Consider the following 14577-nt stretch of genomic DNA (forward strand, 5'->3'; position numbering starts at 1 on the left):
TACACAAGAAGTAGATTTATTTCCCTGAATGAATGACAGCACACAATATAACCAACTTTTCACTTTAGATGTATCTCACCTCACATAAAAAAATCGAATCTCACAGAAAATATATCACAATGGCACGATATTAAAGGTTTAGATAGTTTTACCCAAAGGGGTATTCAAACAAAGTGGTTAAATATGTCTATTAACCACATTGGTAAAAACACTTTACCCAGTAGGGGAATTCTTACAGCCTGGCTTACATCATCTCACCCGGTGAGCCATTCTAGCAACTTGGCTTACATCATCTCACCCGGTGAGCCATTCTAGCAACTTGGCTTACATCATCTCACCCGGTGAGCCATTCTAGCAACTTGGCTTGATCATCTCACCCGGTGAGCCATTCTAGCAACTTCGTTTACATCATCTCACCCGGTGAGCCATTCTAGCAACTTGGCTTGATCATCTCACCCAGTGAGCCATTCTAGCAACTTGGCTTACATCATCTCACCCGGTGAGCCATTCTAGAAACTTGGCTTGATCATCTCACCAGGTGAAGCATTCTAAAACCTTGGCTTAAATCATCTCACCCGGTGAAGCTTTCTAACAACTTGATTTAAATCATCTCACCCGGTGAAGCATTCTAGCAACTTGGCTTTAATCATATCACACAACGAAGCTTTCTAACAACTTGACTTAAATCATCTCACCCGGTGAAACTTAATAACAACTTTACTTAAATCATATCACCCGGTGAAGCATTCTAACAACTTGGTTTAAATCATATCACACAGTGAAGCTTTCTAACAACTTGATTTAAATCATCTCACCCGGTGAAACTTAATACAACTTTACTTAAATCATATCACCTGGTGAAGCATTCTAACAACTTGGCTTAAATCACATCACCTGGTAAAGCATTCAAACAACTTGACTTAAATCATCTCACACGGTGAAACGTAATAACAACTTTACTTAAATCATATCACCCGGTGAAGCATTCTAACAACTTGGCTTAAATCACATCACCTGGTAAAGCATTCTAACAACTTGGACTTGGCATTATAATCTGTCCCGGTGGGCAGTTCAACAACAGTTTAAAGTTGGCAGTGACATCCAGCAACGAGATTTAAGTACACAACACCTGTCATTCATGACAGCATGTTGTGAAGTCCTGAGGATAAAAGAAGCCATCGTATTATAACACGATGTGAAATTGAAATACATTCGTTGTACGATGCTGTAATGGCATGAAGATGTGATGTAACAGCATTATCATCAGAAAAGTCATCAATCAACATGTAGTGATATGGTGTCTAGGTGGCCTTTGTCGGGATGTTTTTTGTCTTGTTCCTAAGGATATGACAAGGACAATGCATTACATCATACAGACATTTTACAACCTGAAATACCATCACACCAAGGTCTTGTCATCACATTATATCAGCCTGGTGGTTTGAGGTTATGAGGTCACTACAGGACAAGGTCCTCTTCTAATGGGCATAACACATCATGTCAAGACCATGTGTAATAACACAGAAATACTTCATCATACTGGAACCTTGTGTAAAACCTACATCATCACATAGAACTTGAAGGCAACAACATATTATCAAAGTCTTTTGTTATAACATGAAGTCCCAACACCATACATTAGCCTTCTGATGCTTAATGAAGAACCAATTTTTACTAAAGTCTTTTGTATCAAAATGAACTTAGAACTTTCTACCAGTCATTATGTTATAACACACACATACAATACTACATCATGTAGTCATTGTGTTATAACACAAACAAACAATGCTATATCATGTAGGCATTAAGTTATAACACAAACAAACAATGCTATATCATGTAGTCATTAAGTTATAACACAAACAAACAATGCTATATCATGTAGGCATTAAGTTATAACACAAACATACAATGCTATATCATGTAGTCATTATGTCATAACAAAATCACCAGGGTAATCACAGACATGCCAGCAATTAACTATATGAAGAAACATAAAAAGACAAGCAGTATTGATGTAACACTTTTGATAACAATGGTTGTGAGCAATATCCCTAACATTCATCTTGTTCATCATCGGTTTTGGTATGGTTAACAAGAACTGCACCATTGAGAACCTTGAGATAGTGATAATGAAACATAACGTCATCAAGCACTACCAGATATACATACCTCACACTCAGAGCTTCAATCAAACACTACACGACCTCCTTGTTCAACATTGTGTTGACTAAGCAGTGTTTTCACACATGTTCAATACACATTCACACACACTCCAAATTTGAAAAGTCCATTACAAAATATGACAACAACATACAGTTTGACTTTACTTTCGGATCTTGTTTTTGTTAAATAATACTCTGGTGCCTTAGTCTCAGTTTGAATGACCCCAACATATTACAATTTTATCAACAACAATTACTCATACAGGTGTTCATCTGATAAAGATAAATTACAAATTCATATCACACCAAATTGTTTTCACCATACTTCTTTGCTTCTGTTTAACATGCAGTTTGTAAACTTGTATGATAATGCATATCATGTTTTATGATGATGACAAAAAAGAGTGTATGCTTGTTGGTTCAAAGCTTAACTGGTCACTAAGTAGTTTACACTCTTCAGGATGGATGCAGTCTTATTTCACTGTCATCTGTGAAAGACATCCTTGATCCTGCGCTGGATCTTGAAGAACAAGTCAATCATTTTGAGCAAATCTGTTCCTTTCACCTGAGAAATATATTGGAGCAATAGGAGCATTATAGAAATTATCTCACTTGAGAATCAATGATAATCCTTCTTTTGTGGCTTGTAATCCGGTGCTGTGTGACTTTGTGCATTTAGGGCTTTGAGCAAGCATTATGTGCAGTGAAATGTTCCTTATTATATTTAGAAGTAGACTATTATATGTTGTATGGGAGGGGTGTTGCTATAGCGACAGCAGCTTGTTCCCCAATCCCTAGTCATACAAGATATGTCTTAATCACATTCATACACAATGGAGAAACCATTTTCTCTAGAAACTATGAAAAGTAAAAACTTCAGTTCACTAAAATAAAATGTATTTTCCATAAGACAATAAAAATAATTGTAAAAATATGTGTAAAATCAATTCACTGTTTGTAAACAAATCTGTATTGCTATAAAGGTATCTATAGATAAAACTGTATAAATATTTGTATAAACATCCTCTTGGGAGAAGTATTATATAAACAAAGCCCCTGAAGCTGACAAGGAACATATCACCGAGGGCTGACTCGGATGGCAAGACTTACACAACACAATAAGGAGATGGACGTTAGACCTGTGGATGTTGCTGGGTATAAGATGCTGAACAGAGTTCCAACTGGTTAATATAACTATTCATCTTGGTGAGAGAAATACTGTGTGTATTCATCAAAACACTAATCACACACTGATTAGAATGAGATGGGGTTCTGGTGGATTGTGCAATAATACAGCAACATCATCATGGCGGAACACGCCAGAAATGGGCTTCACACACTGTACATATGTGGGTAGCTGAACACTGACTTTCAGTGTGACAAGCAAACGATTTCAACACAAGTCTACCCCATTGCCCACGTGCTGATAAACAATGTATCTCACAAATTCCTAGATCAACAAACAAACAAACAAAATGTTGTGGCCTCAGATTAACAAGTTCCTGGATCAACTCAGAGCAAATGGTCCGCAGTGTTGATCCCTGGAGTTGACGATCGATAGACTAGCTGCTGGACACCTCTCTAATCTTTGCCCTCGTTAACTGCACTTGGATTCCTGGCCATTGTTCTCATTCTAAGGAAAAAAATAAAATTGGTAAAATCTAAATATTTCAGATATTTACATACTTACCTCTTATCATCATTACAGGCAAGGCGTATCCGAGACAAACACTGCACTAACACAACCCTGCGTAAACCATACTGGTTTAACTGACCAGGAAGACACGAGGGACTGCCATTTTTGACATCACATACAACAAATCGCAGTCAAAAAAGTACAGAAAAAAAAACATGAAGTGAGGAACAAACGAGAGATATACGAGGACCCACAGTCCAAGATATCGAAACAAGAACCAAATATCACAGAGTCCATTCAAAAAGCACCAGAGCAGAACAACTAGCAAGAGAAAAATAATCGACAAGAACAGAAAACTCAACACCCACGAGAATATTCTTATTCAAAGTTAATAAAGTAACCACACCAGGTAGTAAAGAAATGTTGACCACAAGGCAATCTACAGCCACAGTCAAAAAAGGCATAGTAACTACAGTAGAGAGATCTCTGATTCAGTACCTGAATAAGAAAGGAATGACTTTACCAAGCGGCCACATGACAGACTGCAGTGACCTTACCAGTCACATTGATGTCTTTATTCGAACCAGCTTGGCGAGTGTTAGGTTAGCAAGCTTTTGATCTTGACTTGTGCAGTCTGTTCTTGAAGAATAAGGCACGTATGCATATAATGATGATAAGAGGTATGTAAAAAATAAAATAAAGTTTCTTTCAAATAGAGAAATATTCAGAAGGAACATCTAAAAAGGTGTCAGGAAGGGATCAGACTGTCTCAGTTGAAGACTCTCCTTCCCCCAACCCCCTTCCCCCAACTCCCTGGCCGATGGTATTACAGTGTTACCATGGTTACAAAGTACAGGATAATGTGACAGTGTTACCATGGTTACAAAGTACAGGATAATGTGACAGTGTTACCATGGTTACAAAGTACAGGATAATGCGACAGTCTTACCATGGGTTGGGCACTCACAGGATCTTCTTTCATAAAGCAGAGGAAGAGACTCCACATGAAGGATGCTCCAGCTACAAAGACTGGTTTGTAGAGGTGAGGTACAGCCGAGTAGTTGACCGTCTGGACGAAGGGCCAGAACATCAGGCCAGTCTGATGCATAGAGCAATAATCATCACATGTGCACAAGCTCACCTTTAAGTGCATTGGGTTAAATCCCCTTCTTCCCTGTCACGTTTATTTTAGCCCATTCTTTCCTTTCACGTTTATTCTACCCCTTCTTCCTTTCATGTCTATTTTACTGCCTTCTTCCATTACAATGTAAAATGTTTATTTTTTCTCCTCCTTCCATTTCATGTTTATTCAACTCCATTCTTCCCTTTAATGTCTATTGTCCATGCCATCTTCCCTGTCATATCTATTTTACCCCTTCTTCACTTTCATCATGTCCATATTGTTATTAGTGTGTGTTTTCTGTACATTTTGTTATTAATTAAGTAATAATTATTATTTGGTCACAACATTTAGTGTTTTTGAATAAAAATTATGATGGGTCACATTTCATTTAATAGATGGTCAGCACTTTTAGGATTCTGGTTTTCCAGAATTTATCTGCTCTTCGCTTTCTATGTGTTTACTTCCGGGGAGACTTATTCAAGGGAATTCTACAGAGTTAACGATGGCCGTATGTGCCCGAACTTTCGGGAAATGACTGAGTATATATATATATAAAAAGGCTGGATGTTGTGTTGCGAGGGACACAGATACACACATTCATATTCATTCACTGGAGTTTATCATTCTGCCTCGACCAATGCTTCATCTCCAACGCCTGATCTGCTGCTGTCAGACCACTCACTGTGTTCATTCTGCAAGTCTGTTTCTCTCTCACACTAAAACTTTGGTGAGTTTGCTATACTATATTTTTTGTGACCCACTGCCCTAGCTTTTGCCACATTTGTATTGTATTTGAAATCTGTATTGTGAAATTGACTTGTGACTTTGTATATCTTGCTCTCCTTGCGTAATAATACAAGATTTAAATATTTTAAACTTGTCTTTGTTCTGCTTTGCTGGTTCACAAGGGCTTTTCTTACATTGTTTGTCACGGTAAATTCTTAACTGTAACAATGTCTATTCTACTTCCTTCCCTTCCTGTTTATTTTACTCCCTTCTCACCTTGTATGTTTTGAGGAACTTTGCCTTGATTTCTGTAACAACATCCTTCCTTTCCAGGAGACTGGTAGCTGAAAACATACTGAGAGTGCTGGGTTGAATGACATTACATGGAACAATGGTTTAGATGCATTGAGATTACGTGGGAGAAAAGCCAAAGGAGTCACATGTCATCTTGTCCCCTCAAAAAAGTATACTAGTATATTCAAACCATTGAGCTACAGTGGGGAACAGCACAAATCAACTCTTAGGACTAATCTATCGAATACATAGGGGAACAGCAAAACTAACAGTACTAACCTATAAACAACGAAAGTGAGCTGATCAACTCATTGATCAGACAAATATGACTTACAAAGAAAGTTGTATGGGAAAATTTTAGGTCAGGTTGTCTACTTACATGTGTAAAAACTCAAATTGCCAACAGGAGCAAACACAAGCTGCTCAATAACAACCTTCTTGATGACAGCTCTGAAGTGTGTTCCTGGCAAGGCACGTTCTGCAAGTCGGATCCACCCAACAACAAGGGGAGCAATCACCATTGACCCAACCACTGTCATTCGGGCAGTTTTCCACACGTCAAGTTTCTTTTTCTTTGAGATGAATTTCTGCTCTGAGACATCAGCAATGGTCCATAATATTGCATAGGTTGTCATGGTGTTGAGCATGGGGTGCTTCCTGAAGATCAACACCATCTTGTCTGGAGGGTCTGTATAACACAGCAATTTGAACAATATACTGTTACCCATGCTTTCAATATGATACCTTGAAACTGTAGTTAGAAACTTCATTATTAAAGGGTTATAGTCAAAATGGCCACAGAACATCAAAGTCAAAATAGTCACAAAAAAGTCAAATCGGCAACAAACCCCCAGCATATGTCATATTTGGGATTACACTTCCTTAGTAACATACAAATTCTAGTACTGTTTTGGTTGAGTCCTGTATGGGATTCAAACCTGCACCCTCAGGGTCAGGCACCTAATCGCCAGCACACAAAGTCAGCCGCCTAACCGGTCAGCCACCGCGACTTCCACAAAAATGAAAGTCAGACAACTGGTAGTGTACAATGCATACTTTGTGTACCTCTCTGATATGTGTAAATTGACCCCTCCCACTTCCGAAAGCTATGGTTACACAATGCCATTTAGAAAGTGGTCAAATACAACATATATCATATTGGGGATTTCACTTTCTTTGCAATTTTCAAATTCTAGTACTTTTTGGGTTGAGTAAAGTCACCATTTGCTTGACAACCACATTAGTATCTATGTCGAAACGTCACACTCAATGAACAAAAGAAGTTCTCATTCTTCATCTACTCAGCTTCTAGACGGGCCTATCAAAGATGTTAAATGTTGCTCCGGAAGAAGAGCAGCTGACCACCCCAAGAACGAGATTCTTCCTCAGAGTCTACAGTTTCAAGGTCGGTTAGAAATAGGTCATAGGATAGTGATGGAACTGTTCTGAAAGTATCATATAATTTATGTGGGACTGACACGCGTGATACATGAAGGATGACCCAAAGACAGATCAATGACACTTTTCAACACGGCCTCACGTTTCATCGATGTATCATCACGGCCTCGATTTATTACACTTGCCTCGATTTACTGTAAGACTAGACCTACATTCTGTTTACCCGGTTATCACTGATTTCAGTGCAGGAATTTTGTCTGTGTCTTTCCCTCTCAAACGACCTTTCCTCAGGTGTAATGTCACTGACTCGTTATACTATACTTCACCTATTTCCTCTGGGCGCAGACATCTTGGAATGAAACAGAGGCTCCAGAATTTGACAACTTCCGCTTCGTGTCGGCACGCGACTGTGAGTTTGTACAAAGGGGAAAAAGATATGATTTTGGCAATGACAGCTGGTTGATAACTAGAGATAATTGTGAACCTCTTTGGAAAGTTGATGTATATCAAGAGTTACGATGCAATATAAGCCATTCTTAGCCGCTTTCGTGGCTGTGCTGGTGATGTATCTGGCTGATGCCATCAACCCTCAAGATGGGACTGGGAGAGACAGAGAACAGCAAAAGAGAGAGGTCCATAGGACAAAACGAGCCATCACACCGCCCCCACCCGCACCCTTCACGACACTGACCCCAGCTGCTGTAACAGTAGCGGAGGTTAATACTACAGCAAAGTAAGTCTCCATTATAATTGTTTGCCAGACAACTTTTGTCCTAAGTTGAATAAAATTCTGAGATTAAATGTTCAGTAGGAAAGATAAAATTATAAGGATTCTCAGCTCTCAGTTTCACTCTTTTCGATGTACTTTTTGGTTTAAAGTGAAATCTATCAGTACGTTTTCACTGCACACAGACTATAGTCAAGGTGTCAATAACAGTATTGTTCGATCCAAACTTAAAATACATAGAGCACTGTCATCATGGTCACACATGATACAAATGTATTGGTGAATGTAGAGCTAAAAACACCAAAGAAAACAAACGCAAACATCAGCTCTCAGTTGTCAGCTTGCTCCCTCCCTCCCTCCCTCACTCACTCACCCACTTTTCTTACCCTGCTGTATCTATGAAACTGACAGCTCTTACCAGTATCTTCATCTATATCTAATATTGTTTTGTAACACTTTACAGTGGCACTAATGGAACTGCACTGAATATCACAACATCAACAATGCCTCTGCCAAAAAGTACCGAACTGTCACCTGAGGAGGACCTGCCCAAGAAAGGTGCAGCAGAGGAAGAGCACAGTAGCAGTCTCACTATCTTCTTCGTGCTGCTCATCGTGGGTAAATACCAAAGAAATATACCAGGATGCAGTCTGTATCCCATCGTTAAAACTGATAACCACTGTAGGAAACCAGCTTTTTGAAGATATGGTCATGACTTAGGATATCTTTGAACAACTGTGACATAAGAAACAAATTAATTCACCCAAGACATTTGCAACATTTGTAAGATATCTTCTTTGCATCAGTGTTTGTTTAGTTTTCTGTATCATGATATATATTGGTAGTTTATTATCCAATAGACTCCTAGGATTGTGAAACTGTTTAGCAGCTTCTGGGTGGTTGCTGCCCCAGGTGTTGTCAGGATGTCCCAAGTTGGTGGTCTCCGCCGCTGTATTTATTAATTTGTTTATTGATCTGTACCTGCTTGTTTCTGAAATCAATTTGACAGTTTAACTGTGATTGTATTAGCGACACATGGTGAAGTGTTTCCACTTGCTGCTGTATAAACATTATCGATAACAGCGACGCATAGTGAAGTGTATCCTCATATTGCTGTACACAACATTATCTATGTTACTGACACATGGTGAATTGTTTCCACTTTTTTGCTCTACACAACATTATTAGGAGTAGGGACACAAGTGAAGTATTTCCACTTGTTGCTGTACAAATCAGTTAGTCATCCCTCGCAATAACGCACTTTGCAATACCGCGGATTCGGTTAAACCGCGGGGTAATCCATGGCTCCCATAAAAAGGTTGTACTGCGATCACACCCCTTCATTAAATCGAAAATAGCTCATCAACAAATCTGTTGCTGCACTCTTATAACTTACGTAAACTAGCCAAATTCAGTGCGGATGGCAACTGGTAGTGTTTATCGTACATATCCATTGTGTTTCAGATGCTTAAAACATGCAGGGTTTTCTCAATAATAATTGTACCAACATCGTAGCAGTAACTTATGAAAGACCAGACATGTTATCAGTCGAGTTACGACGAGTACTTACAACGTTTGCTGTGATGCAACACACCGCTCTTTAGCTTGGTAAGACACAGTCATCCCAGGATGTATGGTGTCAGAAACCACATTTTATTTGATTAAATTCAATCCCAATTTTATTTATTAAAACTGTTGACAGAAACAACGGAAACACAGTGAGAGCATTACCTCATTCCATACGCATACAACTTCCGCATACCTCATTCATGAGGGTCCGTTTTTCACGCCTACCCCGATAGCACCAATTTCACATTATTCTTAGCAGTCACCAACAGATTACAGTCTCGTAATCCATTGACTCCGAGACCCGTGTTACTGACTCACTGAAGTCAGTTTCAACAATTAAATGGGCAAAGTTTTGTTTTTTTACAATCAAAGTTGCAAGTATCATGGAAAGTCAGCGGTGACTTGTCAAACTGTCTCCTACGTAAATTGTATCTAGAAAGGTAACGGCCTGTGTTCATTGTTATATTAAATATGTTTGCAGAAAACACGCATTATATACTAGCCAGATAGCAATGTAAAATAATCTGTTACAATAACAGCTTAATATGTAAAATATTCTGATAATGGAATAGAAATTCTTTGATGTAATATTATGGGATCGTTTTTACCTGAATCACCAGTACATTGGACCAAAACATCTGTGCACAGATGATCGCTATTTCCGGCTTGGTTGAATAACAACAAAGACATATCTTCACGTGATTATACGTCTTTGATAACAGGTAGTGATTCTTTATTGCAAAGTTTCCCGTACATATATATGTTTTCATTTCAAAGTTTGTTTATTTTCACCTTCAACGATACGATATATTTTTACTGAATCCTATTCATGAAACAGCAGTTTTGTTATGTCCTTGGAATATACGATCTAACTCGGCCTTTGTTCCACATTATGTAATAGGTACTATACCGCAGATGTCTAATAACACGGGGGGTCATCCGTGGACCCCAAGATCCGCGTTATGGCGAGGGATGACTGTATTGGTAACGGCTACACATGGTGAAGAATTCTCTTTTGTCACTGTACACAACATTATTGATATAAGCGCCACATGGTGAAGTGTTTCCACTTGATTCTGTAGACATTATCAGTAATAGCGACACATGGTGAAGTGTTTAAACTATTTGCTCTACACAACATTATCGATACAAGTGACTCATGGTGAAGTGTTTCCACTTGATTCTGTAGACATCAGTAATACTTGCTCTACACAACATTATCAATACAAGCGACTCATGGTGAAGTGTTTCCTCATGTTGGTGTACACAACATTATTCGTGATAGCAACACAAGGTGAAGTCTTTCCACTTATTGCTAATAGCTGCTTACGAGAGTGTATTTTCTGTAAATTGTATTATTGATTAAATGATAATTATTATTGGATCACAATGTTTAGAGTTTTGAGTGCTAGTTGTTATGGGTCGTATCATAAATGTAAATATATATATAAAGAAAGTGATGAGGATACCAAGTGTACATTAGTACCTATATAACTAGTAGTTTCTGAAATGATAACACGACACGGATCTTCAAAGACTGAGCCTGGTTATTGTGTTGACAACACACATGGACACATGGATAACTGGAGTACATCATTCGCAATCGTAAACAGATTGCCATGTGCCTGCCTCTTCGTCAACATGAACCACTGGCTGACCGCTTGCCATACGCGTTTAATATTCAGTATAACTGTTTCTCACTCTCAAACCAAGACTTTGGTGAGTTGATATTTTATTTGTGACCCATCACTTTAGATCTGACTCAGTTGCATTGTATAAGAAACCTTTGTTTATCATTGTATTTTTGTCTGGTTCTGAGGGGATTTCTTATACCTTTAGTCAGGACAAATAATTAACTGTAACACGACACAAGGTGAAGTGTTTCCACTTGTTTCTGTACACAACATTATAGCGACACATAGTGAAGAGTTGCCACGTTTTCCTCTATTATCGATATAAGCAATTCAGGGTAGAGTGTTTCCACTTGTTCTAAACAGAACAATTATTGGTGACAGCAGCACATGGTTGAAGTCTTTCCACTTATTTGTAATACTGACACAAGGTGAAGTGTTTCCACTCTTTGCTGTACACAGCGTTACTGGTAATAGGGACACATGTTGAAGTGTTTCAACTTGTTTCTGTACACATTGTTGCTGATAGCGAGAGTTTTAGTGGATATACTGGTCTGTGTATGTTATCTTGTAAACAGATTGTCTTAGTATAGTTTTTGTGTTTTAGATGGACATTTTCTTGGAATATGTTTGCTTGCTTTCTGTTGGCAGGGATTCATTGTTCATTGAGGTTTTGAATTAGTAGTGGTGGGGAGAGGGGTTGTTCTTAGGTACTTTGTTGGTGAATGTGTCTGCAAGAAAGAGTATTGAATGGTGCTGTGGAGAGAACTGATTATACCGTGGAGATTGAGGGGATCCCATCAGCAGTGTGCGTCTTTGTCAGCAGATTATGTAGTTTGTTGAATTATGATTTGTCAAACGAGGCAAGGTTGATGATCCTGTGCAAGTTGAGTAGTGATTCAGTGATTGAAAATACTTGAAAATGGATGGTAAGAAGGATGAAAAAGATTATTGGTTGTTAAAAACATATTAATCAGAAATATTCAGGGGTTCAAAAATCCCGATGCCGGGAACAAGTCAGTTTTCATTTCGGGCAATCAGATAATGGTCCGTTGACTACTAGATAATTTCTAATTAACTTTTGGTTAAAAGTGCAAATAGACTTGGATTTCATTTCATATCTGCTCATAATGAAGCTATTAAACTTAGCACTAATAATAAAGTAGAGTGAGTAGAGAATGAACTTATGACTCTTAGATTAATAGTCCAGTAAACATTAATATCTCTCATTGTGTCATAAAACCAGGGTAAGTGGAAAATTAGTGAGGACAAATTATTTTCTTGAAGTCAATTGCCCTGTGGAGAGTCGCTTTTCAAAATGTTTTTGAACCCCTCATATTGTTGTAGTATAACACACTTGAATGAAGTAAACTAGCCATTGAATTTGACGAATATTCACGAATGTACATGCGCTCAACAGCATAAAGTAATGTGCATTGAAGAACTTTTACCACTTTTATTGTTTGATAACAATTCCAGTGTCTTTTTTAATGTATGCATTTCATTGCATGACAGTATATATTAGTTATAAAAAGACATTAATTTAAAAAACCTTTGGTGTAAAAACCCTTAAACTAGATGATGCATTAAAATGTATATATTTATTTTGATTATAATTGATATTTGTTCATCACAAATCCTCTAATAACCGATAGTGGATTTGGCTTCCAGTTCCCAACACTAACGTTGAAGACATAGCTTGTAGAGCAGAGCTTGTTGTAGAGGATGTCAGGTCCCTGCTGAGGAATGTTAGTGAATGGTTGATATCACAGATGACCTTGATGCATGTTTCTTCTCGACCTCAGATGACAGGCTTAATTGCAGGTCGTCATGACAACCGTGTGTCTCCTGGGACTTCGCTTATGATGTCAGTCACCTGTCTGTTTGGTCCAAACTACTTACATACATTACAGGTTGCCTTCATGAAATGTTCCAAATCACAAACTGTGGGAAAACAATTGTCATGTAACACATGTAAAATGGTTTGATGTGTACAGCAAAGAAGATTAACTGTATTCCTATCCCACACTTGCTTACTTTGATGGTGTATACCTTGTGCATTGATATTAATATTGAATTGCACGTTCCTCAAATTTCACATGAAAAGTTTCTTATAAATTATAAACTATCCAATTATGTCATGTACTAGCCATAAAAAGCCAATGCATCCACACTATTGCTGAATGCCAGTATTACCTAGACACGGACACTGGTGTCACTGCTCATTACATCTTTCACAAAGTATTCAGTATTAACTCTTCATGAAAATACTGGCAGAATATATTTAATAATTTCTATCAAACACCGCACTGGTGTAAATGATAGTTACATCCAGGGTAATGTCTGAGTAACTTGCTGTTCCTGAAAAATAATGAAGCTGAGAGCCCTGAGGGGCCAAGATTGTAAAACTGTGATGTTTAAGGAATGAGTAGTTACGAGGATATTGCCCTGCTTAAATTACATTCAAAGTATTGGTAATTTTTTAAGCCAAATGTAATGCAAGGAGTATCAATGTCTATCAAGGTCTTACATTTACAACACATTATTTTTCAAGAATGGAGTGACCAGGCAATGGAATGACACCACAAATGTAACTTAATTCACTAATATATGAAAAGAACAGATTCACATGCGTGGTTTCCAAACACCCTAACCCTGGCAATGCACCTCGAGAACACCTTGTGAAACAGACCGAAACTAACACTACATTAATTTAATGTTTATGACTTATTATTAATCTACCATGTTAAACTTATTTCTTCACATTAAATTAATAATATACTCTTCACAAAAAGCAGGGGAAGTGTACTTTTAATGTACGATTGTCAAACTTGGGAGATATGTGAGACTGAGTCAATGTTGATACAATAATAATGGATGTTTTGAGAATGGACCACCACATGGATTTCATTCAAGCAAAGCTGTTCGTTCAGTTATCCCCCTTGTTAGGTGACTGAAGTATGACATGAAAATTTCAGGTTTACAATTTTCAGTATGTAGTCAGTGATTTGACTCTGAAAACCTTGACCATACACAGATGCAAGAAAAGTACAGGAAAAAATGGTCTATGGTGATTTATTGATATGCCTAAAAAACACAAGATGAATGTCATTGTAACATTCCTCAATTTGTTTTCTTTCTACCAGACTTCAAAGTTCAGGGTCCCCTACTTTTTTTTAAGAGGATATATACCTTCAGAGTGGTTTCTCTACACATAATAGTTCAAAAGCAATAATCAAGACCATTCTGTCTCTCTTGGCTTCATGAAACAAACTGGTCTGTATTGTGGGGAGATTTCTTTCTACAGT

The 14577-nt window shown here is 37.9% G+C and overlaps 2 protein-coding genes across 4 annotated transcripts in view; one reads left to right on the forward strand and one right to left on the reverse strand.

Annotated features, from left to right (window-relative positions):
- Positions 1–7699, reverse strand: LOC137258678 (mpv17-like protein). Of its 3 annotated transcripts, none has more exons than XM_067796370.1 (5): positions 7566–7699; positions 6324–6632; positions 5927–5994; positions 4751–4900; positions 1–3798 (listed from the first exon to the last, which is right to left on the reverse strand). In XM_067796370.1, exons 2-5 carry the CDS (start codon positions 6616–6618, stop codon positions 3763–3765), a joined length of 549 nt encoding a protein of 182 aa, XP_067652471.1. In that variant the 5' UTR covers positions 6619–6632; positions 7566–7699; the 3' UTR covers positions 1–3762. The 3 variants fall into 3 exon arrangements, with proteins under 3 accessions (XP_067652471.1, XP_067652472.1, XP_067652473.1); XM_067796371.1 differs by having other exon boundaries at positions 7669–7697; XM_067796372.1 differs by having other exon boundaries at positions 6324–6601; positions 7566–7646.
- LOC137258675 (sodium/hydrogen exchanger 8-like) overlaps positions 7700–14577 on the forward strand; it is a 24079-nt gene continuing 17201 nt past the window's right edge. Inside the window, exons 1-2 of the mRNA XM_067796367.1 lie at positions 7700–8075; positions 8533–8687. Coding sequence (XP_067652468.1) covers positions 7861–8075; positions 8533–8687 — 370 coding nt within the window. The 5' untranslated portion in view covers positions 7700–7860. The remainder of the gene's footprint in view (positions 8076–8532; positions 8688–14577) is intronic.

The sequence above is a fragment of the Haliotis asinina genome, chromosome 12 (assembly GCF_037392515.1).
Source record: "Haliotis asinina isolate JCU_RB_2024 chromosome 12, JCU_Hal_asi_v2, whole genome shotgun sequence".
NCBI classification, from domain to species: Eukaryota; Metazoa; Mollusca; class Gastropoda; order Lepetellida; family Haliotidae; genus Haliotis; species Haliotis asinina.

Bases quoted from the DNA above. Each gene is read 5' to 3' on its own strand.
- LOC137258678 (XM_067796370.1), bottom strand. From the start codon at position 6,618: ATGGTGTTGATCTTCAGGAAGCACCCCATGCTCAACACCATGACAACC. The intron at 5,995-6,323 runs GTAAGTAGACAA...GTATGTTTTCAG, and splicing joins CAATTTGAGTTTTTACACAT to CTACCAGTCTCCTGGAAAGG. The intron at 3,799-4,750 runs GTAAGACTGTCG...TTTTTTCCTTAG, and splicing joins CTGTGAGTGCCCAACCCATG to AATGAGAACAATGGCCAGGA.